Here is a 24,405-nt window from a genome sequence, read left to right as displayed (position 1 = left end):
TGGTGGCAGGAGCCACCTCATAGTTCTGCCTGGGGGAGGGGGTCTGTGGCTCTGGGAAAACTGGCTTGGGGCTGGAGAGAGCCAACAGGCCAACCGTAGTGTGGTGGCCTTGCTGATGTTTGGGTTGGGCTCTATGAAAGACTGGCTCTCACTTTGTTTTCTGCAATTACTAAAGCATGCCCTGATCAGCACTGTCTCAAATACCAGGTTCCCATAACATCTGAAGTGCAGGGAAGGAGAAGGAAGGAGGAGAGAGTGGTAGAGTTCATTGATGCAAATAGCTCTGTGTGGCTTATTGGCTGTGGTATTGAGCCAGCCCGTAGCCTTGAGCAATAGGACCCTGCAAAGGAAGAGATCAGAAAGTCTCTAAGAGAAAACTTTGCAATTAAACTTCCAATGAGCCCATTGGGCCCCCCAAGGTCACAGAATGTCACTTGGTAGGTTTTTTGAGTGCCCACCCACTTAAGGATTAATGATAGGCTTCATTCCAGCCTAAAATGAGTCAACAAATATTTCCTGAAACAATAGGTCTTTAACTCAACCAAGCATGCTAATAAACCCTGCCCTTCGGGTCATTTGTAATTCAGTAAATGTCGTCCTGTTCCCCCCCCCCCCCCCAGGGGCAGACACTCAGCCTGGGGAGAGGCTGAGTGCTTCCAGTCTCTTGCATTTCCATAAAAACCAGTGGTTAGGGTACCCAGGGCTCAAGCCTTAATCCTAGCTACTCTGAAGAATGAGATCTGAGGATCCCGGTTTCAAGCCAGCCCAGGTAGAAAAGTCCGTGAGACTCTTTATTTTCAATTAAGCAATGAAAAAGCCAGAAGTGGTGTTGTGGCTAGCCTTGAGCAAACAAAGCTTAGGGGCAAAGTGCAAGCCCCAGGACCAGCACCCTCCCCCCACACAAAATGCATTTGCAAACCAGATGAAGTGTCCACCAAGTGCTGGGTGTTTCCTATACTCTGTCCTGGGGCTTGAACTCAGGGCCTGGGCTCTGTTCCTGAGCTTTTTCACTCCAGTCTAGAGCTCTGTCATTTGAATCACAATTCCACTTCTAGTTTTTTTGGTGGTTAATTGGATTAATTGGTGGTTAATTGTGGTGGATAAGAGTCTCACAGATTTTCTTGCCCAGGCTGGCTTCAAACTGTGATCCTCAGGTATCAGCCTCCGGAGTAGCTAGGCTTACAGGCATGAGTCACAGGGCTCTTTCTCTCCTTGTGCTGGTGCCCAGGGCTTCCAGTCTCCCTGCTCCTTCTTCCTTTTTTCCCCTCCTTTTCCTTTCCCTCTCTCTTCCTTTTACCTCCGGCCTTCCCTTAAGAGGTAATATGGAATTACAATATCAACTGAGAGTCAGGCTGCCTGCACGTGGCCGGTGTGCTGCCTGGCGTGGGGCAGTTGCAGCTGCGATTTCAGCATCTCGCGGGCGTCTCGGGGCCTGGGCGGGACGAGGGTCCGATGCCATCTCGCCCTTCCCTGGAACGGAGATGGGGCAGCGGCGGCGACTCTTGGCATCGAGTCAGGGGAGGCCGGGTTAGGTCGCTCAGCCTCGCCCTCCCCCTGGGAGGGAGGGGAAGGGAACCCCGGGCAGCTCGGGGCCGCTCCGGGTTGAGCCGTCTCTGCCGGCGTGGGAGCGCGGCGCGCACAGGCGCGCGGGCCGCCCGGGCTTTCCCACGGCCCCGCGCCGGGCGCGCGCAGTGCTGCCACCTCCAGGCCGTGCGGGGCGCCGCGCAGCCGCAGCCCCGCGCTCGCCAGCCCTGCGGGTCTGGGCTGATTTCGTGCGTAGGCGCCACAGCTCTGGACAACTGCTGAGCATCCAGATAAAGGGCAGCGTGGAGAGGATGGAAAACCGGAGACGCAGAGGGCTGTTGCGTCGCCGGGGGCCGGGGGCAGGGTGCTGGGTGCAGAGTTGGCCTACGGTGCCGCATTTAACCCCCTCTGAAGACACACGCCATCCGTCCAAGTTTCAGCCCGGTTTCGGGGCAGGCCCGGGCGTCTGGTGCAGCGTGGAGACCCCTGGGTGGCGCTCGGGGGTCCCCGAGTCCCGGGGGTCCCGGCGGCGCCCGGGCCGCGCACGTCTCCCTTGCCTGGCTGTGCAAGACGCGAACCGAGCTCCGATCCGAGACTCGGCGGCGGCCGCGGAGCGCCTGCGTCCCCCGGGCAAAGGCTGCGTCCCCCGGGCCCCGCCCTGAACACCGAGGCGCCTCGGACAGAGATGCTCATCTCTGAGCCGGGCCTTGGAAGATGCACCCGCGGGGCCTGTGTCCATTTGCAAAAGAAGCTGTTGCCCACTTTGGATCAATCTGAACTCCTGTCGCCGACTCCCTCCGATCCCCTCACCCGAGCCAGGGCGGGCGGACGTCTGGGGCGTGCGTGAGGAGCTGCCGGGGTGCCCAACCCTCGCGGTCCAGGTGCCCCCCTGAGGAGCCACGTCTCCCCGGGTCAGACCCCCCCGCACCTGGTCCAAACGCGGCCTCCATGCTGGGGAGCGGAATGGGCTGCGTCTGCGGCTCGGCCTTTGAACAGGAAGACCTTTTAGTGCCTTGAGATCACCAAAACCAATGCGAGCGCTGGGCATCCTCTTATTTACTGCTTCCTTACACCTGGAGAAGCGATCCACAAGTTGTGCCAACACCACCACGCGGCTTCCTCCACCCTCAGTCTACAGTCTGTTCTGTGCTTTCACCCAGCGTGGACTAGAAAGTACTAACCTACTTTAAAATCAAGAAGCATCCGGGGCTGCATGCATGCATGGAGCCCTGGGTTCGATTCCTCAGTACCACATACACAGAAAAAGCTGGAAGTGGCACTGTGGCTCAAGTGATAGAGTGCTAGCCTTGAGCTGAAGAGCTCAGGGACGGTGTCCAGGGCCTGAATTTAAGTCCCAGGACTGGCAAAAACAAACAAACAAACAAACAAACCCTCAGTGCAGAGGAGGAAGGCAATAACATTGCATCCGTTCCTGGGAATTGATTTCCCCTCACCCCTCCACCCCCACCCCCGCGTGCACCAATTAAAATAACCAGTAAAGTTGTTGGGCTCTGTCCAACTCCTTCCTCTTTCCACAAATAAAAGACAGGCATTTAAATGCTTGCATGTAAATGGCTGCCTCTGATGTCCAAGAAGATAATGTCTCCGAGTGAGGAAATAGTCAGCTTTACTCAGAACCCAAGGATAGGGCCGTTGGCCAGAGAACTCACTGGGAGCAAAGCGGCTGTGCACTCAGCAGCCTTGTCCAGCAGGGACTGGCGTGGGCTGGGGAGATGAGGGTGGACCAGGGCTGGGGCCAGGCTGCTGGTACTGGGCTCTGTCATGGGAGGGTGCAGGAGGCGCAGCTCCCTGCTCCCTTCTTGCCTGGCAATTCCTGCTCGAATGCCTAAAAACATCCTCACTGGCTTTCAGTCCTTCGGACGGAGGCACTGGTTATGTATAACAGGTGTCTCCGGACTTAAATGTTGACAACATTGCTTTGTAGAATTTTAGAAAGTCATTTCAAACACCCAGCCTGGACGAACAAGTAGAAAGGGATGACATTTCCTCTTCTTATTAGATGGGGAGACTGAGGCTTGTAAAGTTATTTAGCTTGCTTCAAGGAGTATGTCAGCTGCACCATTAGGATGGGAGAGTAGTAAGTCACCGGATTATGTTCAAGGATTCCCTTTGAATGCCCCCCGCATTAGCGAGATGGGTTTCTTTCATTCTGTAAGGACTGCTGACTAATCCAGCCCAGGGCGAGCTAGCTGCTCTAAGTCCCAGCTATGGCCGGTGTTGATGAACTAAACCCTGGGTATTTGGATTCATGATTGTGCTGTCTTCTGAGAGATGCTGAGGTTGTTCATTAACATGATTATTGTCTTTATTAAATGGGAGATGTTTGGAAAATGTGGCGTGGGGAAGGAAAGGAAACCAAGCTGAAGGATTACAGCTTTAAGGAAGAGATGGTTATAAAACTAGCAGGTTATGAAGTGATAACCCCTCTTATAACACTTAGAGATAACCATGAAATTACTTTTTACAAACCTGGGGGAAAAAAAACTATCAGGAACTGCTTATTATCTTCTAGCTCATAGAGTCTTGGCAAGAGGCCACAAAGGTGACTGTGGCCAAATAAACAATGTTGCTTTCTGTAAGAGTCTCTGTTTATGCCACATGATCAATGAAGTCTAAAAAGCCAATAGGATGTGTTTTATTTTTAATAAAGACAAAGTAATTGTAGACTCTCTGCATTTACAAACATCTATTAAGATATTGGAGAGACAGCTTAGAGGTCTAAGCCCTATGTTTGAGCAAGTATATTGGTTTACCATAAAAATTGAAGACCAAGGTGGAAAACAACCCTTGATTATGAGTTATAAAAATAGAGCCAGGTGCCAGTGGCTCACACCTGTAATCCTAACTACTCAGGAGGCTGAGATCTGAAGATCATGTTTCAAAGCCAGCCCAGGCAGGAAAGTCCAGGAGACTCTGATCTCTGCTAAACAACTCAGAAAAAGCCAGACGTGGTGCTGTGGCTCAAGTGGTAGGATGCTAGCCTTGAGCACAAAGGGGCTCAGGGAAAGCGCTTAGGCTTTATGTTCAAGCCCCAGGACCAGCAAAAACAAGCAAAAGAACCAAAAACAAAACAAAACAAAAGCAAAAACATTATAAAAATAGAATCTGGCTTATGCCTGTAATCCTAGCTACTCAGGAGACTGAGCTCTGAAGATCACAGTTCAAAGCCAGCCTGGGCAGGAAAGTCCATGAGAATCTTATCTCCAATTAACCAGCAAAAAGCCAGAAATGGGGCTGTGCTCAAGTAGTAGAACATTATTAGCATTGAGCACAAAAAGCCCAGGGACAGTGCTTAGGCCTTGATTTCAATCCCTTATACTGGTACCAAAACAAAAACAACAAAAAAGGAATCATAAAAATACAAAATATGCCTTTAGGCATATGCCTTTGATCTGCCAATTAACGAATTTATCCTTAAGGAAATAAGCTCAAATATTAAAATGTTTACTGAGGAATTCCTTATAGAAGCACAAAGTTGGAAGTTAGGAGAAATATGGTAATTGCATGTAATAGAGTATTACATGATTGTTAAAAGGGATACTGTGGAGGGATAATTAGTGACATTAGCACTTACAATAGTATAGCCAATCAGAGGGGATCTCTAGAGACAGCTACTGGTGCTGATTCTAGCTTAGTTTCTCTACTATGACTTTTTTTTTCTTGCCTTTTGTGCTTAATTCTCATCAGCTTTAAAAGGAGGCTAACAGTTCTACCTCAGGAGCTTGTGGAGTAAATTGAATAAAATGAATATGAACTACTTATCACAAAATCAGGAATCATAAGACTATAAAACAATATATTTTATTTCCTTAATAATTTATACCTTCTCTTCTGGGCCAATAATGATCTGCTAATTTAGTAACAAAGAAGAAAATAGAACATTTCATTTAACATGCTAAAAAATTCAATTATAATGAAACACATATAAAATGTAGCATTTTATAGGATTCATATTTCTTAGTTTGATGTTTCATTTTGTCCGGCTGTTAAGTGCAACCGGAACTCTCATTATACAAAAGTAAAATTCTGCTCTCATTAAGCAATCCCTCATTCATTATCCCCTGCCAGTACTGGGACTTGAACTTGGGGCCTCAAACTCTTGCTTGGCTTTTCAGCTCACACTCTACCACTTGAGCCATGCCTCCAGTCTGGCTTTCAGTTTGTTCATTGGAAATAAGAATCTAAAGGATTTGTATTGCTCATTATCCACATGCACCATGTAAACTGGGAATTCTAGACTGAGAAAGATTGGAAAGAGAGATGACAAGGAATCTGTGCCTGGGCTTCCACAAGCATCAAGTGGCAACCTGATAGCATACATCTGTAGGTCAGGAATGCTAAACTGTTTTTCTGAGTCTCTTGTTAAGCATGATGAGCAATTCTACAATGGTAAGTCATTTCCTCTCCTCTGCAGGTTTCGCTGTTCATGAGATGGATCTAAAGTCTTGTGAGTAGTCTTGGCAAAAAGCTATAGAAAATCAGAGCAGACATGAGCCTAAGGGACTGGTGCCCTGCCTGTCAGTCCTGCCTCTTCTCCACCTGTGACAGATGACCTATAGTAGGTAAATCTGTTTTGGTAAAGAAACCTATAAACAGACCATGGAGCCCAGGCTTCCTCCTGAACAGCCTTCTGTATCAATGAGGTACCCCATGCCTGCTTAGCAACCAAGTCTGACTCATACCTGACTTTTCTAATTTCTAATATCAAAGTGATTTATTTGAGTCTCTGACAATGAGTCAATGCATGGCGATCAACCAGATGCTTCAATGGAAATATAAAATCTGTTTTAATTACAGAATTTTTTTTAAACCAAAGTTTGTAAATTTACTTGCTTTAATTACAGAACTGGAAAAATCTGTGACCATCTAACCAACACCGCTAGCTTGTGGATGTTTAAATGAACAAGTACTGTATGAAACAGCAAACATTTCCCCATCACTCATGATGATGGCTCATTGTTCTTTTGTATTTGGAACAGGGAAGAAGTGGAGCAGTGGTACTTCTATTGGTCTTCTTATTTCAAGGCAACTGTATCTTAAAACATCGTGCTTTTTTTTGTCCTCATCAAAAGGTTCTGCCTCAGAAATAGCTAAATGGTATGCTGGGAACAGTCATGTAAAGAGAACCTTGGGTGAAAAAGATGGAGATGACGCAGTGAGAAAGGTTGTATTAATGACTTATTGCTTGTTCAGGAGGACCAAATAAACTATATCCACATCACTGAAATGATGATTGTGTCATTGTCCCTCATCCTCTCCCTCTCAGAAAGACACGTTCAGAGCCTCTGGGTGTTTGGCTGATGAGAGGGCCTACTGGTTGAAGTCACGGGATTTCTCCCTGACCTCAGTGGTAATATCTGAAGTAATCAGATATTAAGCAAGCTAGTGGCCCCACCCACAGCAGTGTGAAGTCCTTTTATCCAGTGATTGAAGAATAAATTCATTGTGTCTCGGAGCAACATCATTATGGATCTGGGATTTATAATGTTACTACAATGTGTGTCTTTGGTTCCAATTCAGTTCACAAAGATTTGAGTAGCTGTTGTGCCAACTCTGTAACTAATTTGCATCCTATCACAAACAATCTTTCCCTTGCAATCATCCTGACTCAAGGCCCAAGAAGCGGAGTATTGATAGGGAAGCCAGAGCACTGTGGAAATGGATCCCTCCTTGCTTCTCCACTGCTCCCCCAACTCAACAGGTGAGAGGGGAATTATGCTTTCTAGTACTGTGTGGATTGTTGAATACTACAGGGAGAATTCCCCTTCTAAGGAAAGGTAGTTTGTAGTCCAGGTGTTTCAAAGGAAAATTAGGTTCTTCCTTCCTATTGATGATCTGGGTTGTTCATTCAGATATATCTATATATATATCAAAATCCATTTTTATATAATCATCTATCTATCTATCTATCTATTGATCTACTTATATGTCTGTCTATCTGTTGATCTATCTATCTATCTGGGTGTCTGTTGATCTACCTACCTACCTACCTACCTGCCTGCCTGCCTGCCTGCCTGCCTGCCTGCCTGCCTGCCTACCTACCTACCTACCTACCTACCTACCTACCTACCTACTTACCTACCTACCTACCTACCTATAATTCCTTCTGGTCTCTGTGGTTCCCAGGAGATCCCAGACAGACAACTGGTAGACCTAGTAGAATTACTGCTTCTCAATTCCTTTGGAAACCCCTGTTTATCTGCTGTTCCCAAAGTGCGTTGTTCATTCAAAACTCAGCTACCGCTGCCACCTTCTCTTGGAGATTCAATCTCTCTTTCTTTTTTTTTCTCTGTGGGTGCCAAGGCTTGAACTCAGGGCCTTGAGCTCAACTCTTTCACCTACAATAAATGCTTTGCCACTAGAGCTATACCCGCAGTCTGGTATTTTGCTGGTTCATTGGAGCTAGATTCTCTTGGACTTTTCTGCTTGGGCAAATAGGATTACAGGTGTGAACCACCAGTGAGGTTTTTTTCCCTGCCTCTCTTTGACACAGAGTCTTGCAATGTAGCCCAGTCTATAAGAGCCTGCCTCAGCCTCCTCCTGCTTCAGCCTCCTGAATGCTGGGATTAAAGGTGTAAGCCGCAACACCTGGCTTGTTATCTCTTCTTGAGCCTCCCCACCCCCCAGGTATGCTATCTTCTCTTAGATCCACTATATTACACATGTTTCATGTCCTCGACTAGTCTAGGGCTCTTTGTGGAACAATCCTTTGTCAAGTGTGCATCTGACTTTGATGCCTTTTGTACGTATAACCATTACCCCCTTAGGTAATCTCTCTCCCCTCCCCACCATGATTCTTTTGTGACAGAAGCATCTGTGTGAGGCCTGCATCCTGTCTCTGCAAGTAACTTTGGGACTGTGAAGTCCAGGTGAATTTTTCTGTGTGAATTCAGCATTCCTGTTCTGGGAATTGAGACATGTTCTCTTATTGTGGGCACGTCTGCCTTTTAGTTTGAGTAAATTGCACACATTTTGTCGTAGAGAACTAGAGGTGTCATGGCCTGAGATGGGCCCTCAGTTAAATATCACTCTTTGGGTTCCATCACCTCCTTACCGGTTGTAAGGAATGAGATCAAAAGCAGAGCACTTTGTGCCCTCTTTTGATTTCAGTCAAAAGTCAAGGTCATTTGGGAAGCTGAATGGCTCTGCCATTTAGTGCCCAAATGAAAGCAAAACCACCAGGGGCCTTATAAATCCTAGCTGCACAGGATGCTGACATGTGAAGAGCTAAGTTCTAAGCCAGCCCAGGCAGGGAAAAAAAAAATCTACCAGACTCTTATCTCCCACGAACTAGTAAAAAGCCAGAAGTGGAGGTGAAGCTCTATTACGTGAATGAAAGAGCTGAGAGTTTCAGAAACTGCTCACGCCTCAACACACAATACTAAAAGAAAGCAAAACCATGTGTATCTCCTTTGCTACTGGGGAACTCAGCTCTGCTTAGGTAGAAGTCAGTGGGCAGCCGTCAGTCTAAGTCATGGTTTCTGTAGCAGACATTGGGGAACCCTGGGAAGAGAAGGTAGCTCTTCCAGTAGGGTCCATTTGCAGATGGCAGCCTGGGAAATCACTGGTGGCAGCAGACTGTAACAAACAAGAGGAAGAGCTGGAGTCCCCAAAGCCTTCTGTGTACCTTTCCCATTTGCAAAGGTCCTGGCACACAAACTGTTTTCCAGGTGGCTTTTGGATTTGGGCCCCCACGGAGAGTTCAGCGACGCCCAGCCCCTAGACACCAACTCCACCATGTTAGAGGTGCACACACTGCTGGACTCAGTCCCTAAGAGCTTTGTCATGCAAACGTTGAGGATGTGTGGCCCCTGGCAAAGCAACCCGAGCAACTCGCTCACAAGCTGTGGAGATGGCTGTGGTTTTAGATCGACACTATTCCAATCCACTGAAATCTAGTGCAAGCGAAGGCTTCTGGGTTTTCCCCTATTGACTTTTTTTTTTTGGTCGGTCGTGGGGCTTGAACTCTGGGCTTGGGTGCTGTCCTTGTGCTCTTCAGCTCAAGGCTAGCACTCTACAGCTGGAGCCACAGCACCACTTCCGGTTTTCTAGTGGTTTATTGGAGATAAGAGTCTCACAAGTTTCTTGCCCGGCCTGGCTTTGAACTGCGATCCTCAGATCTCAGCCTCCTGAGTAGCTAGGATTACAGGCAGGAGTCACTGCTGCCCGGCTCCCTATTGACTTTTGTGTGTGTTGTGTGTATAGTGTGTGTGTTGTATGAGTGAGTGTTGTGAGCATGTGTTGTCTGCGTGTTAATGTATCTGTGTTGGGTGTACAGGTGTGGTGTGAATGTGAGTCTGTGTTGTGTTCTGTGCGAGTGTGTTGTGGGAGTGTTGTGTATGTGTGTGTGTTGTATGCGTGTGTTCTGTATGTGTCTGCTGTGTGCATGTGTATTGTGTGAGTCTGTGTTGTGTTCTGTGTGAGTGTACTATGTGTGTATGTGCTCAGATGTGTGCGTGTGCTCAGATGTGTGCGTGTGTGTTGAGTATGTTGTGTATGTGTGTGTTGTGTGCGTGTGTTGTGTGAGTCTGTGTTGTGTTCTGTGTGAGTGTACTGTATGTGCTCTGTGTGTGTTGTGTATGTGTGTTGTGTGTGGGTGTATTGTGTGAGTCTGTGTTGTGTTCTGTGTGAGTGTACTGTTTGTGTATGTGCCTGTGTTGTGTGCGTGCGTGTGTTCTGTGTGTCTGCTGTGTGCATGTGCGTTGTGTGTCTGTGTGAGTGTACTGTGTGCATGTGCATGTGCTGTGTGCGTGTCTGTTGTGTGAGTCTGTGTTGTGTTCTGTGTGAGTGTACTGTATATGTGCTCAGTTGTGTGTGTGTGTTGTGTGTTGTGTACGTGTGTGTTGTGTGCGTGTGTTCTGTGTCTGCTGTGTATGTGTGTTGTGCATCTGTATTGTGTTCTGTGTGAGTGTACTGTGTGTGCGTGTGTGTTGTGTGAGTCGGTGTTGTGTTCTGTGTGTGTGTGCGTGTGTTCTGTGTCTGCTGTGTATGTGTGTTGTGCATCTGTATTGTGTTCTGTGTGAGTGTACTGTGTGTGCGTGTGTGTTGTGTGAGTCGGTGTTGTGTTCTGTGTGTGTGTGCGTGTGTTCTGTGTCTGCTGTGTATGTGTGTTGTGCATCTGTATTGTGTTCTGTGTGAGTGTACTGTGTGTGCGTGTGTGTTGTGTGAGTCGGTGTTGTGTTCTGTGTGTGTGTGCGTGTGTGTTGTGTGCGTGTGTTGTGTGTCTGCTGTGTGTTGCACGTCTATGTTGTGTTCTGTGTGAGTGTACTGTGTGTGTATGTGCATGTGCTGTGTGCATGTGTGTTGTGTGAGTCGGTGTTGTGTATGTGTGTGTTGTGTGAGTCGGTGTTGTGTTCTGTGCGAGTGTTCTCTGTGTGTGTGTTGTGTGCGTGTGTTCTGTGTCTGCTGTGTGTGTGTTGTGTTCTGTGTGTGGGTGTTGTGTGCGTGTGTTCTGGTCTGCTGTGTGTGTGTTGTGTTCTGTGTGAGTGTTCTGTGTGTGTGTGTTGTGTGCGTGTGTTCTGTGTCTGCTGTGTGTGTGTGTTGTGTGCGTGTGTTCTGTGTCTGCTGTGTGTGTGTGTTGTGTTCTGTGCGAGTGTTCTCTGTGTGTGTTGTGTGCGTGTGTTCTGTGTCTGCTGTGTGTGTGTTGTGTTCTGTGTGAGTGTTCTCTGTGTGTGTTGTGTGCGTGTGTTCTGTCAGCTGTGTGTGTGTTGTGTTCTGTGTGAGTGTTCTCTGTGTGTGTGTTGTGTTCTGTGTGAGTGTTCTCTGTGTGTGTGTGTTGTGTGTGTTGTGTTCTGTGTGAGTGTTCTGTGTGTGTGCACGCGCGCGCGCGCCTGTGTGTTGTGGGCGCTCCGCTGGCGGGCTGGGTTGGCTGGGCGGACCTGCAACTGGGAGACTGCGGCGCTGTCAGAGCCCCGGTCTCCGCCCTCCTCACCTCCCCCTTCACAGTTTAGCCCGGGTCTTTTTCCTGCATCGCACCCTTCTGGGTACAGGAGGCTGCTACATGGGCCGGAGATGGCGATTTAGTCGAGGGGATCAAAGACCCGAACTCACTCCAGACCCCGCGCAGCGCCCGCAAGGGAGGCGCCCGCTCAGCCGCCCAGCCGGCAGAGGCGGCCCGGCCCGGCCGGCCCGGGAGCCGGGGCGGGGCGGACGGCCGGGGCCCGCCCTCCTTGGCCGGTGAATGAATGATTAGTCAGGGCGCCCCGCCCGCCGGCCGCCGGGAGGGGGAGGAGTCTCGAGCCCTGGTCCCTCTTTTAAGGGCGAAAGGCGTTGGCGATGCGCAGTGCTGGTCGCCTCCCGCGCGGTCGTGGGGCTAGCGTCCCCGGTGTCAGGGCGCGCGGGTCCATAAGCGCAGCCCCCAGCCCCCCAGCTCCCCGGCCCACCCTCTCCGGGGGAGGCCGTGCGGTTCAGGAGTTGCGGGGTCGCTCTGCGTCCCGGTTTCTCGCACGCGAGGGCGCCCAGAACAAGCGCCGGCGGCGGCCCGGGTGGGGGCGGCTCCCGGGGCAAGAGGAGGCGGCGCGCGGGCGGGGAGACGCGGCTTCTCGGCTGGGCTCTGCACCCCGGGGCGCGGGGCCGGGGGACCCACTCCGGGCTCAGGGATCGCCGGCCCTTCCCGGCCCCGCGTCCCCAGCGGGGGTCCGTGCGGCCCCGGGTGCGCCCGGTCCGCGGCGCCGCCGGGTGAGCGCGCGCGCCGGCCGGGCTTAGAGCCCGCAGGGCCCGCGGGGCTGCGGCGGGCGGCCAGGGCGCGGCGGGAGCGGCAGCCGGGCCGAGCGCGGTGGCCGTGCGCCCCAGCAGCGCGCGCTCCTCCCCGCGGGTCCCCGGCTCCGACTCCCCTCCGCTGGCCCCTCCGGAGCCCGCGCGGGCGGGAGGCTCTCTCGGAAGCGCCCGCCGCAGTGGAGCAGCTCGGCCGCGGGACCCCTCCCCTCCAGGACCGCCCCTCCCCGGCCCGCCCCGCCCCGCGCCCCCCACCCCCGGCGCCCGCCCCCTCCTCAGCGCCGGCTCCCGACCGCCGGCCCCAAGCAAACCCGACTGCGACGGCGGAGCGCGGGCCCCGGGGACGATGCTCCTGAGCTCCCGCGACGTCGGGGCTGCGGCGGGGCCAGCCCGCCGGCGCCCGCCCGGGATCACCTGCTGCGTCCTGCTGCTGCTCAATTGCTCGGGGGTCCCCGTGTCTCTGGCCTCCTCCTTCTTGACAGGTAGGGGCGGCGGGGGTCCTGGGTAGAGACGGGCACCGGGGAGCGCGCACCTGGTGCGGGCGTCTGCCACCCGCCGGCCGCCGAGGTGGTGCGAAGCGGGTACCCGGGTGGGAAGTGCGGGAAGCGGAGATGGGGAGAGGGAGGAAGGGCTCCCCCGATTCAATGCGGTGATCAGAGGCATTCTTTGATGGAGTGGGGACGTCGCTTGGACTGATTTCCAATCTCCTTCCCAACCCTGGATTCAATCGTGTCCCCCCTTTACAATCTAAACACTCTCTTCGTTTCCCCGCACTCGCCCCTCTCCTGGACACGCGGAGATGTGCGTGTCTGCCGGGAGAGCAGAGCTGTGTGCGGTGCCGGCCTGGCAGACCTTGAATGCGGAGACCATCACATTTTGAAAGGGCAGCGGCCGCAGGAGATAGGAACGACACGTGCCGGGCAGGCGGAGACCCGGCTGCCGCTCGGAAGGGCAGGCTTTACTCTCTCACCTGGCGCAGAAAAGAAAATGTTTCTAAGAGACCAGAGGCTTGCCTTGCATAAAGTCATTGCAACCCGCCACAAAATAGCAGATGCCGGTCAAAGGCCTGCTCAGCCACAGAGTCCAGGATTCGCATTTAAAATCTTCCCCCCTGGCCTGCTTGCGTATTTTGAGTGTGTGCGTGTATGTACGCGTGCGTGTAGGTGAAATAAATGCTTTCACCAGAGGAGCGTTATTAAAGAGCCACAAGGAATACTTGGAACGTTGCTTAAATAATCCGAGAACAGAAAATCCGTCCATAAATTACAGTGGTCTTAAAAAACAAACAACCCTCCCCCCACCCCCTAGTCCATTCGAATAAAAGTATTTGAAATGGATTTGGAGGGGATTTGGTTTTTGGTGATTCTGGTCATTTAAAAATTACTAACTCTGAAATTTGGGTAGGTGTTTTAAAAAGGACTTGTGTAAGGATTTAAGACATTGCCATAAAGCTACCAAGCAAAGGTTAAAAAAATTTTTTTTCCCTTCCATTTCAGGGTCGGTTGCAAAATGCGAGAAAGAAGGAGAGATACTGCAAATCCCCTTCATCACAGACAACCCCTGCATAATGTGTGTGTGCCTGGTAAGTGTGGGGTCATGCCATGTGAGCCCGTGAGCCCCATGGCCCCTAGACAAGCTGGATTCCTTACCTGTGACCCGCATTGTCAGGTCGCAGGCACTGTTTTTCCTGATGACACAATTGCATTGAGCTGCATGAGGCTCATGTGTGTTGTATCTAGCTGGATTTCTGGGGTTTGTGGTGGTTGGCAATTTGTATTCCACCGTACTGGCAATTCTTACCTTTTCATCAGTATGGCAAAGTCAAGTCAAGATGGACTTTGTAGGACAAGGTTTTGGTGACATGATGGCTTATAGTAACTGGGCCCAGGGCTGGAGGTGGGAGGGGAGATGGGGACTGTCACTCAGATTTCCCAGGGGCTGTGCCATTGGCAGGGAAAAGATGAAATAATACTGAGGTATAAAGGCCAGGGACAAAGACTGTGACGAGGACAAATGCACAAAGAATAAAAGTAAGGTCAAGGAAGTGGTGCTGTAGCTCAAGTGGTAGAGCGCTCGCCTTGAACTGAAGAGCTGAGGGACAGCGCCCAGGCCCAGAGTTCAAGCCCCACGACCGACCAAAAAAAAAAAAAATAAAGAAAAGTAAGGTCAAGATGTAATCTTGAATGTCTTTCTTGGGCTTCTTCATCTGTTGTGGACTAAAGTCTCAGATCACTCTTTTATTTCTGGTTGAGAAACATGAGTCCATTTGGGAGCTGGTGGCTCACACCTGTAATCCTAGCTACCCAGGCTGCTGAGATCTGAGGATCCAGGTTTGAAAACAACCCAGACATCAGACTCTTAGTCCATGAGACTCTTAACTCCAGTGAATCACTAAAAGCCAGAAGTGGAACTGTGTGTGGCTAGAGCACCAGCCTTGAGAGAAAAAGCTCAGGGGCAGTACCTAGGCCTTGAGTTCAAGGCTCAGTACTGACACCAAAAATATGAAAACAACAACAACAAAAAAGATGAAAGCAAGAACAATACCATCCTTAATGAGCAGTGACTCTTAGCTGCCAGCAGCTTAGTTAACCCTAGTGATGTCTAGTAGTCTAGATGGCAAGAAATGATTTGTTTCAAGTTATTTTGGCACAATACTTCACGCTAAGTCTAATAAATAGCCTTGTGTGTGTGATTAAGTTATATGAATACAAATTTCTAAGATGAAATGTAGACCCAACCAGAGCAATCCCCCTGTGACTCCTCCTCCCTCCCCCCACCAGTGTCTTATATGCCAATCACTTCTGGCAAACCTCAATTATAATCGGCATATCACATCACCAAGTTCCAGTGGAAATACATTCAGGCCCCAAGTGATAGATGATTATTTGCCAGCAGGTCAGCTTGCCCTGAGGGAGGAGAGAGAATCCATCTCTGTTTAGCAGAAGCCTCGCCATCTGGGCTGAAACGACCAAAACTCGGTCAGGACCAGAGATGAGGTCAATGTTGTCATGATAAATGTTTGAGGTGAGTCAGGTGACCGCTTGTCTCCGATGATTACCAGGTTCTGAAGAAAAGGAAATCAACAGAACCAAGAAAAAAAAATGCATCACAGTTGTTGGGACAATAAATACGGCTGTCCAATAAAAAAGAGATTCTTTAGGTTTTTTTCTTTAGGAGCTCCAGTGTTACTGATTGCTACTAAATAACTTTCTGTAAAGCACTTTGGAGTTGCAGAGTGTGCACACAGGAATCTTTCCCTTTCATTTCTCTCATTGCAGAATGTGAGCAAATTATTGTATCTGTCTCTTAAGATTGCAGCAGCAATTACCCTGACCGAGTAATATTTGAATATGTTGAGGAGAGAAAGAGAGACACAGAGAGACAGAGACAGAGAGCACACCACATGTAAAAATACCATTTGGCAGCATAACTATTTATAAAGTTTAAATATACAGTTGAGCATTTTACAAACCATTCCCAAATAACATTATGAAAAAAAATCCCCACATAGCGTTTTCCCTTTTCAGTACTCCTACCCTGGTTAAAAAAAAATAGTGCTTTTCTTTGAAAGTGGAGACTTCGTAGTAGTGAAAAACTGGAATTTTGAGAGGCACTAGTTGCAATTCATTGAGGATATTTGAGAAAAGTACTGACTGAACTCAAAGTTGAGAGCTGTTCTGTCTAATTGCATTTGGAGGCATCTGTCTGGGACAGAGGATTGTTAGGGTGTCTTTTAGGGGTCTGACAGGAGGACTCCCCATTATTTAGGAAGCAAGTGGAACTCGCAGATTGGTTACCCTGACCTTGGCAGGGATTTTGGTGAAAGGACCCAACTCGTCACAACCAGTATTGTTTCCCAAACATTCGTAATGACTTGGGAAGGTTGAGTAAGATGAGATGTACCTACCTACCACTGGTTCTCTTTTTATATGCTCCTCGTCATGTTCCTGGGTCAGGAACCCATTGCATTCCATGGGTTTCCAATTGTTCTGTATGGGCCAGAGGCGGTTTGGCATTCTTAACACTTAGGTCTGAAGGGAGATTCCTTTAACAGATGGATAAGATTCACAAGCAAACATTTACAAAACACATTCTATTTGCCAGACAATCCTCTAAACCTGAATTATTTCCTTTAATTCACACTCAGTTCCTTTGAGATTTTAACCTCTGTTTTTCCAGATGCTCAGGACATCAGGAAGCTTGGTTAGGCTGCTTTTTAATGCATCAAATATATAGTATTTTATTTACTGAAACAGTAGCACTGATCCCCAGGGTCTGTCTCTAGAGCATACGCCTCTGACCGGGAGACACAGACAATTTATGCAAGATAAGAGAAAACCAGGAGAAGAAGAAAGAAAGACCATTAAAAACTCTTTTACCTTTTGATGTTCCTCGAATCAGTCAGTTCTTTTGAGTTATGGGGGAGTTTGCTTAGCTAATATCTCGTTATGATTTCAGCTGACCTGCCTGGAGTGAGTGGGGTTTCTGAGCTAGGTTTATGTGTATATTAAGAAGTTCCATAATCGTTTCAACTGAACTTTGGATAAAGAAAATAGTTGTATTTAGTTTGCGTTGGTCTGCTCTTTTGGCAGAAAAAAGTAGCTAAGGCTGGGCACAAGCTCATATCTTATTTCATAACATGTACTAAAAAAAAAAAAAGCTGACCTCAATGTATGCTTTAAAAAGATCTAGAAATGTTACAGTTGGAAGGAAATGGGAGGTACAAAGTCCTGCATATAATTACAGTGTCAAAGTTAAAAAAAAACAACAACCACAGAATGTGCTTTTAAGCTCAGAATATTTAAAAGGTGAAGGGAGGACCTTCCTGTGGGGACCTCCAGGGTGATGGTGGGTAGCGTGGGCACGGCAAGCAATGAATAAATTGATTCCCATTTGTCATCATGGACATAGACTCCTCCAGGATCTTGCCTAAGCAGGTATGGCCCAAGAATAACCTGGTTGTTAGCTGGAGTGGTGGACCACAGGCCAGGATGGGGACCGGCTCTAAGAGTCCACATGGGTTCAAGATGTGTAGGTTTCAATGTGGAGTGGGGAAGTCAAGCAGAGCCTTTCCCTCCTCACATGATGACTTTTCATGGAGCCAAGGAAGGCAGGTGTGGACCTTTCCCTGTTTTCCTTCCATTTTTCCCCTCTCGTTACTAGACTTATTTTTCCCCCATAATGCCCAAGAAAACATACGGGTGCCTGTGCTGACGTTGGGCTGGGCGGTAGGAGCCAGCCACACCCAGATAAGCAGATTGGAAGCAGTTCTCCATATTTGTGGGCACCCCTGAATCCACCAAGTGCGCTGTGAGCAGGGGCCCACGGCTTCTCAGCACCCCCCCCCTTCTGTGTAGCATCAGAGGGAGCAAGCTGGAGCCAGTGCCTTGGGCTCGGGACTGGAAATCTGAGAGAGCGGTGGAGGCCCAGGCTCACAAAACCAGAAGTCAGAGCTTAGTTTGGCATAGTTTTGTTCAGCAAAAAAAAAAAAAAAAACCAAAAAAACCCACCATGATTGTGAGGTTGAAATTTCCTCTTTTAAATCCAGAGGTGCAGTGCAGAAAGAGACCCCGTGCTCATAAAAAGCCACGTGAGTGAAAGCAGTGTCACCAGTGGCCGTCTCTCCCCCCCTCCACCTCCCACCCAATTTGGAGCCTATGGAATACCAAACAGGGGAGCAGAGAGCAGCGCAAGCATGGCAGACCTCACTCGCTCTCCTCCTGACTCTTTAATTGCCAAAAAATCCCCCATCAAGGAACAAGAAGCTCCTGCCCCCTCCCCCTTGATCTCTTCCCTCCCACTGTCCTCATGATTCTCACTCTACAGCCTAGCAAGCCTGGAGGATAGATAGATGTCTGTTTGGGAATGAGAGAGATAACATTTCATCCGGATTCAATTCCTCTGTGTGTGTGTGTGTGTGTGTGTGTGTGTGAGAGAGAGAGAGAGAGAGAGAGAGAGAGAGAGAGAGAGAGAGAGAGAGAGAGAGAGAGAGAGAGAGAGAGAGAGAGAGGGAGAGGGAGAGGGAGAGAGACAGACAGACAGACAGAGACAGTATACCGAGGGATGCTATACCCAGGTGTACACATGTGTGTGGATTGTGTACTTTCCTCAAAATTGTTTTTCATTATTTGTAGACTTTGCATGCTCACTAAGGAAGTGAGCTTTTCTTTTTTTCTCTTCCCCTTTCCCTCCTTCCCTTTCTCCCTTTCTCCCTTTGTCCTTCCTTCCCTCCTTTCCTCCCCAGTGTAGAAGGAGATACGGCCTTCCCACCAAACAGTTTGGGCAGGTCCCTCATCCATGGGATTGTGCTGGCACACCCACAGATGCCAGCTCTGAGCTGATTGTCCTTGTCCAGTTCTGTCCAAGTGCAGGGACGCAGAGCAAATGCCCTGAGGTTGCACGGGTACTTTGAGACAGAATGGGCTATGAGGCTGGTTTATCATCTGCTAAAGCTGTTTGCTTTCTGCTGCTCACTTACTATCAAAGAACGGCCTACGGATGCCTTCAGAGGCTTCTTCGAGAGTCAGTTCAGCCCCTGCAGCATTAACCTGGGCCTCTTTGCAGGGCAGTTAGAATGGTCTGGGGTTGTATAGCACCCATGGCACCTGGAATTTGTGGGATGAGGAGGGAGCATCGAAGAAACATACAGCTTGTCATTTGGTTTGGCCCAGGCACCCAGGAGGCCTGGTTTCAAACCTAACGGATGGTGACCTTGAGACAGTGAGGTCAACTTTATAACCCTTACTTTCCTCACCGCAGTGACCAGACACTTCCGCTCCTAGAACTCCTAGGGAGTTAAATGAGACACACACCTCAGGCGAGGCCCAGGGTGTGGCACACGTCAAGCTCTCTGGGATGACTTGTTTTTGTTGGCGTTGTTGAGGAGGATGCTCCTCTGTTTGCATTCTCATTTCCTCCTTCCCCAAGGAAGCTGTGAGGGCAGCCATGTCCAGTGCACCCATCCTCACGAATGCAGAGGGTGGTGCTCTGTTCCTCCACGCTTGGACTAGGCCCATGCAGACTGCTTCCTTATTGGTCCAATGTTCTGTGGGCCCTGGTGTAAGTTTCCCCTAGCTCTCTATGAAACACGAAGAAAAACTTTCCATGCAAGGGGGCCCCTGTCTTGCAGGGTCTGTGTGCCTGCGGGTCACCTACACTTGTACTTCCCTTGGCAGCAAGGCAGGATTGGGGCGACAAGCTCAGTAATTCTGGAAAAATTGCCGAGGGGTCTGGCATCCTGGGGATTTTCCTGGCCTGCCTCGTGGAAGTCTGTTGACCCTGTTCCAGACCTGACTGTGTTTTTGCTACCTACTTACTCAGGGCCCCCCTGCCCCAGTTGCGCACACACACATCCTGCTTCACGGCTTGGACTTCACACTGACGTGTTTTAAGCTTAGGAAGGGACATGGAGGGAAGAGAGCCCATCCCAGACCTTGGACCACAAAGCAGGTGAGCCAGGGGAATCAGAGATGTGGGAAAAGTCAGGCAGGGTGAAATGACAGAAAATAAAAGCAGTTCATAAGAATAGGGTTGGGGGCTGGGAATGTGGCTTAGTAGTAGAATGCTTGTCTAGGAAGCCCTGGGTTCCATTCCTCAGTATCACATAAACGGAAAAGGCTGGAGGTGGTACTGTGGCTCAAGTAGTCTATAGAGCACTAGCCTTGAGCACAAGCTCAGGGACAGTGCCCAGGCCCAGAGTTCAGTCCCCAAGAAAAAAGATGGATTGGGTAAGTAGAGGGTATCAGTGTTTCACATCCTGCCATGTGGCGTTTCTGTCTGACCCCCTTGTGCTGTAAAAGAATACAAATAACACTACCATGGCTGGCCCAGACTGGTCACTGGTGCTTGCTGAACTTAAGTAAGCTCAGCAAATGAGCTGGGTATATATCTTGAGATGTTGATTCTCAGTTCTATTTCTATCAAACACCATTCAAGTCACTAGGGATGGCAGGTTATAAATACAATAATATTGTTCTTCCTTCCTTCCTTTCACACTCCATCCCGGCCTCCATGTTGTTTATTATGTGTAGCCTGCATCGGGTTTGAAATATGTGCAGACTGAGTGTCTTTGAAGAAGGGTTCTTGCCTGTAGCCTAGTGGGGAAGAGACCCCTGTGCATGGAGGAGGTCTGCAGGAATGGGAGGAAAACTGTAAGACAGACTGGGACCTGTGTAGGGAGAGGGTTGGAACAGGATCCTGGTGGGGGGAAAGAAGACTCCAGGTGAAGTGTTGAGATGTGGGCCCAGGTGGTGGAGGTGGCTAAGCCTAGACTGGGAACATGGAGGTCGAGGCCTTGGAGAACCAGCCTGGTAGACTGTGAATGAATGAATTCTCAGGTCAGCTCTTCATGTCCTGGGACAGCATTGAATAGTTTAGGCATCACCACAGGTACAGTAAGAGGTGTTGTTCCAGTGCCTCTAGGAGTGTGTGTGTGTGTGTGTGTGTGTGTGTGTGTGTGTGTGTGTGTGTGTGTGTGTGTGTGTGTGTGTGTGTGTGTGTGTGTGTGTGATGTTTATAGTGTAGACTCCAGAGTGTGGACAGCACACTGCCTAGGGCAGGGGATGGAAAGAAGGTGGAGGAATAAACCAATGCTCTGATAAACAGACTACAAACTAAGCCAGCCAATATAAAGGAGTTGTTGTGAAAGAGGATGTGTTGCAGCCTTGGCTCAGGGCTGCATCTCCAGAGCAGGGTGCTGCTCCTGAAAGGTACATGGTTGATTTCCCACAGCTCCCCCTAAATTCCCGTGAGTGCCTGCTGCCCCCCAATTAAGGGATGACATGTCCCCTGTGGTTTGTTCATTCCATGAACTATTCAACCGAGTGAGGGTTTTCATGATGATAGTGTATGTGTGTGTATTTATTATATATATTGAATACTGTATATCATGATACAATAGTGAAGCATATATATTTGCTATTATACATTAATTATATATACTATACCTATGACAGTTATATATGTTCATATATATAGTTGAGTATACATTACATGCTATATAATATATCCTGAGTATATATAATACAATATATAGCATATGTACTATAATATATATTGAGTATGTGATTATACAATTTGTACTTGCCTGTGGTACAGATTTTCTGTGTTCATCAACAGTTGGGTGGCTCATGCTGTGCCACTGAGAACCAGTAGATGTGAAGCAGCATGCTGGACCCAGGTGGTAGTACTTGGCATGCATGCGGATGGTGGAGGAGAGAACAGGTGATCTGAAGGGAATTCCGAATCTTAGCTGACAGGAAGAGAAGACGTTGGTGTGAGTGAGCTGAGCCTTGATGGCGTTCCTGATTTCAGCAGAGCAGTCAGCACAGGTATGGGGGAGGAATGACCATGAGTTAAGTGTCTGCATCAGATCTGTGGTTTGCCTTGGTGGTCTAAATGGAGAGTTTTCAGAAGTGAGCCCAGCAGGTTAACAGGATGAGTTGTGTCTCAGGGTAAACCTGGAGATATTTAGTAAAGGCATGGAGGAAAATTTATGGAGGCCAGAGACACATGCCAGTGCAGGGTGAGGCCAGTATCTGAGGAAGGCTGCGGGAAGCTATTGCAGTGAGTTGGAGTGGCAGCCCTTTCTCAGCATTTTATAGACTGTGTGTAGAAATGAACCCCGGTCCCCATCCTCAGTCTCGGTTCCACTTCTGTATGAGGGCACTGGGATTTGAGTCAATCTTGGAGGGGTTTTGGTGGAACCCTATTGGTGGGAATCCAAAAACTTCAGTGTGTGCAGAGATTTGGAAGATGTCACACAAAGACCCCCAGTTATCCAAGCTTTGGTTTGGAAAGATCTTCGCAAAGGTGAATATGTGAGTAACACATGGAGCTTTTAAAAGCACTAAAGCAAAACTGATGTAATGGATAGAAGCAATATTCCTCACTTCCAATGTCACTGGAATGTTTCGGTAGTGAAATGCTGAAGGGACCAGGCTATCTTGAGGTTTAAAATGGGCATTTACCCAAATGATCACAAACATGGCCATACTATAGCTACCAGCGCAACTATGTTTATTGCAGCATTATTTACCATAGCTAAGACATGGAACCAACCCAGATGCCCCTCAGTAGATGAATGGATCAAGAAAATGTGGTATATACACACAATGGAATTCTATGCTTCCATCATAAAGAATGACATTGCCCATTTGTTAGGAAATGGAAAGACTTGGAAAAAATTATATTAAGTGAAATAAGCCAGGCCCAGAGAAACATAGGTCCCACAGTTTCCCTTATTTGCTGGGTATATGTCTGAGACAAGCAGAAACAGTCAGATAAGTTGATGTTAGGCGAAATGAACCCCAAGATAAGGTCTCAAATGGTTTTTCTTTCTTGCTATTGTTCCTAACATATTTATAAGATGATTTCTTTGTTGCTTTGTATGTCCATCCCCCAAGGTATAACCCCTGCTTTCACTGTATTTGATGTTGGTATACTTTCTGCAGGGGAAGGGAAAAAACAAAATGTTTAAATAGGGATACAGGCAGACCCATTGCAACAATGAGATGTACAAGACGTTATGTTGAAAAACAAACTTTACAACTTTGGAGCGCAGGTGTGTGTGTGGGGGGGAGGGATGGGAAGAGATGGTAAGGGGAAACAAAGGAGGAGGCAACAATGCTTGATAAGAAATGTACTCATTACCTTGCTCATGTAATTGTAACCCTTCTGTACGGTATTTTCACAATAGAAAAACATTAATAATAATAAGGGCAACAGTATAAAAGACTGTCTAATATAAATACTTACTATGACAGACTTACAAGTTTTTTTTTGTAAAGATTATGATATAATTCCATATCTGAAGATCTAAGTGCTAAAGTAAACATTTTCTTTTTTTTTTTCATGAAAAATGTTAATGTTCTTGCCAGTGGCATACAGCTAAAGAGGAAGGTGTTGAGTTCAAGTTTTACCCAGGTTATCTGATGGCTGTTTGTCACTGGACAGGTTCCATGCTGTCTCTGAGCCTTAGCCTTAGTGAATGCTGGGCAAGTCAGTAAAGCAGTTCTGAGTCAGTGGTGGGAGGCATTGGCTCGAGAGTAAAGGTTTAATGTGAGGGTGTTTGGAAGTGCCATTCTCACCATGGTCAACAAAATCGTCCTTATGGGGGAAAACTTTAGTAGAAGAATGTTAAGCACAGTGGTACTTACTTTTGTATCTTGCGAAGGTGGGTACCCAATCCCAGCTTAGGTAGGACCTTGATAAGGTAGGACCTCAGTACCTTTTGCCTGAGGGCTCGCCTTAGACTATGATCCTCCCATTTCTGCCTCCCACATAGCTGAGATTGTAGGCATGTACCACTACATCTGACGCCTCTCTTTGGCTCTTCATAGTCATCTGTCTTTGGGTATGTTGATGAGTATTGCTGTCTTCATCCCAGGGCTCTTTCATGTCTGGATTGTGAGGTAAAATGTGGACTATTCTCCAAGTATGTAGAAACTCGGCAAGTGCTTCTGACATGACCCGCTCATGGCTCTGGTCCTTTCTGAATGTGAAGCCATTGCTGCCCACAGGCCCCAGGGGTTGGAGGGATGCTGATAACTCAGTGTGTTGTCTACACCTGTGACAGGTGTTTACACTGAATTTCTCTCAGGGTCCCAGAGAAACTTGAGTAACAGTCACCGCTGCCCTTTGTGTAGTAGGACAGAAAGCCCGAGTATATTTGGGCTCTTAGAAGGTGGGTTGCTTCCCTACTTTACTTTTTTGTTGTTGTTGGTTGTAGAGCTTGAACTTGGGACCTGGTTGCTGTCCCTGAGCTCATTCATTTAAGGCTAGTAGTGCTCTACCACTTGGAGCCACAGCTCCACTTCTAGTTTTCTGGTGGTTCATTGGAGATAAGAGTCTCTCACGGACATTTCTTTTTTTTTTTTTTAATTTAATTTAATTTTATTTGTGAACATACTGTACAGAGGAGTTACAATTACATGGGCAGGATAATGCGTACATTTCTTACCAAGCATTGCAGCCTCCTCCTTTGTTTACCCTTCACATCCCTTCCCAGCCTCCCCTCTCCCCCCCATCTCACGGACATTTCTGCCCAGGCTGGCTGTGAACCACAGTCCTCACATCTCAGCCTTCTGAGGATCACAGGCATGAGCCACCAGGGTCTTTATAAGCTTCTTTATGCTTACCCTGTATTCA

The 24,405-nt window shown here is 48.5% G+C and overlaps 1 protein-coding gene across 1 annotated transcript in view; it reads left to right on the top strand.

The window, feature by feature from the left end:
- The first annotated feature begins 12,532 nt into the window (after window positions 1-12,532).
- Bmper (BMP binding endothelial regulator) overlaps window positions 12,533-24,405 on the top strand; it is a 223,551-nt gene continuing 211,678 nt past the window's right edge. The window contains exons 1-2 of the mRNA XM_070014280.1: window positions 12,533-12,740; window positions 13,755-13,840. Of these exons, the coding sequence (XP_069870381.1) occupies window positions 12,605-12,740; window positions 13,755-13,840 (222 nt within the window). The 5' untranslated portion in view covers window positions 12,533-12,604. The remainder of the gene's footprint in view (window positions 12,741-13,754; window positions 13,841-24,405) is intronic.

This window comes from Dipodomys merriami, unplaced genomic scaffold (genome assembly GCF_024711535.1).
Source record: "Dipodomys merriami isolate MVZ:Mamm:240054 unplaced genomic scaffold, mDipMer1.0.p SCAF_94, whole genome shotgun sequence".
In the NCBI taxonomy this organism is placed as follows: domain Eukaryota; kingdom Metazoa; phylum Chordata; class Mammalia; order Rodentia; family Heteromyidae; genus Dipodomys; species Dipodomys merriami.
This window is presented reverse-complemented; position numbering and strand designations above follow the sequence as displayed.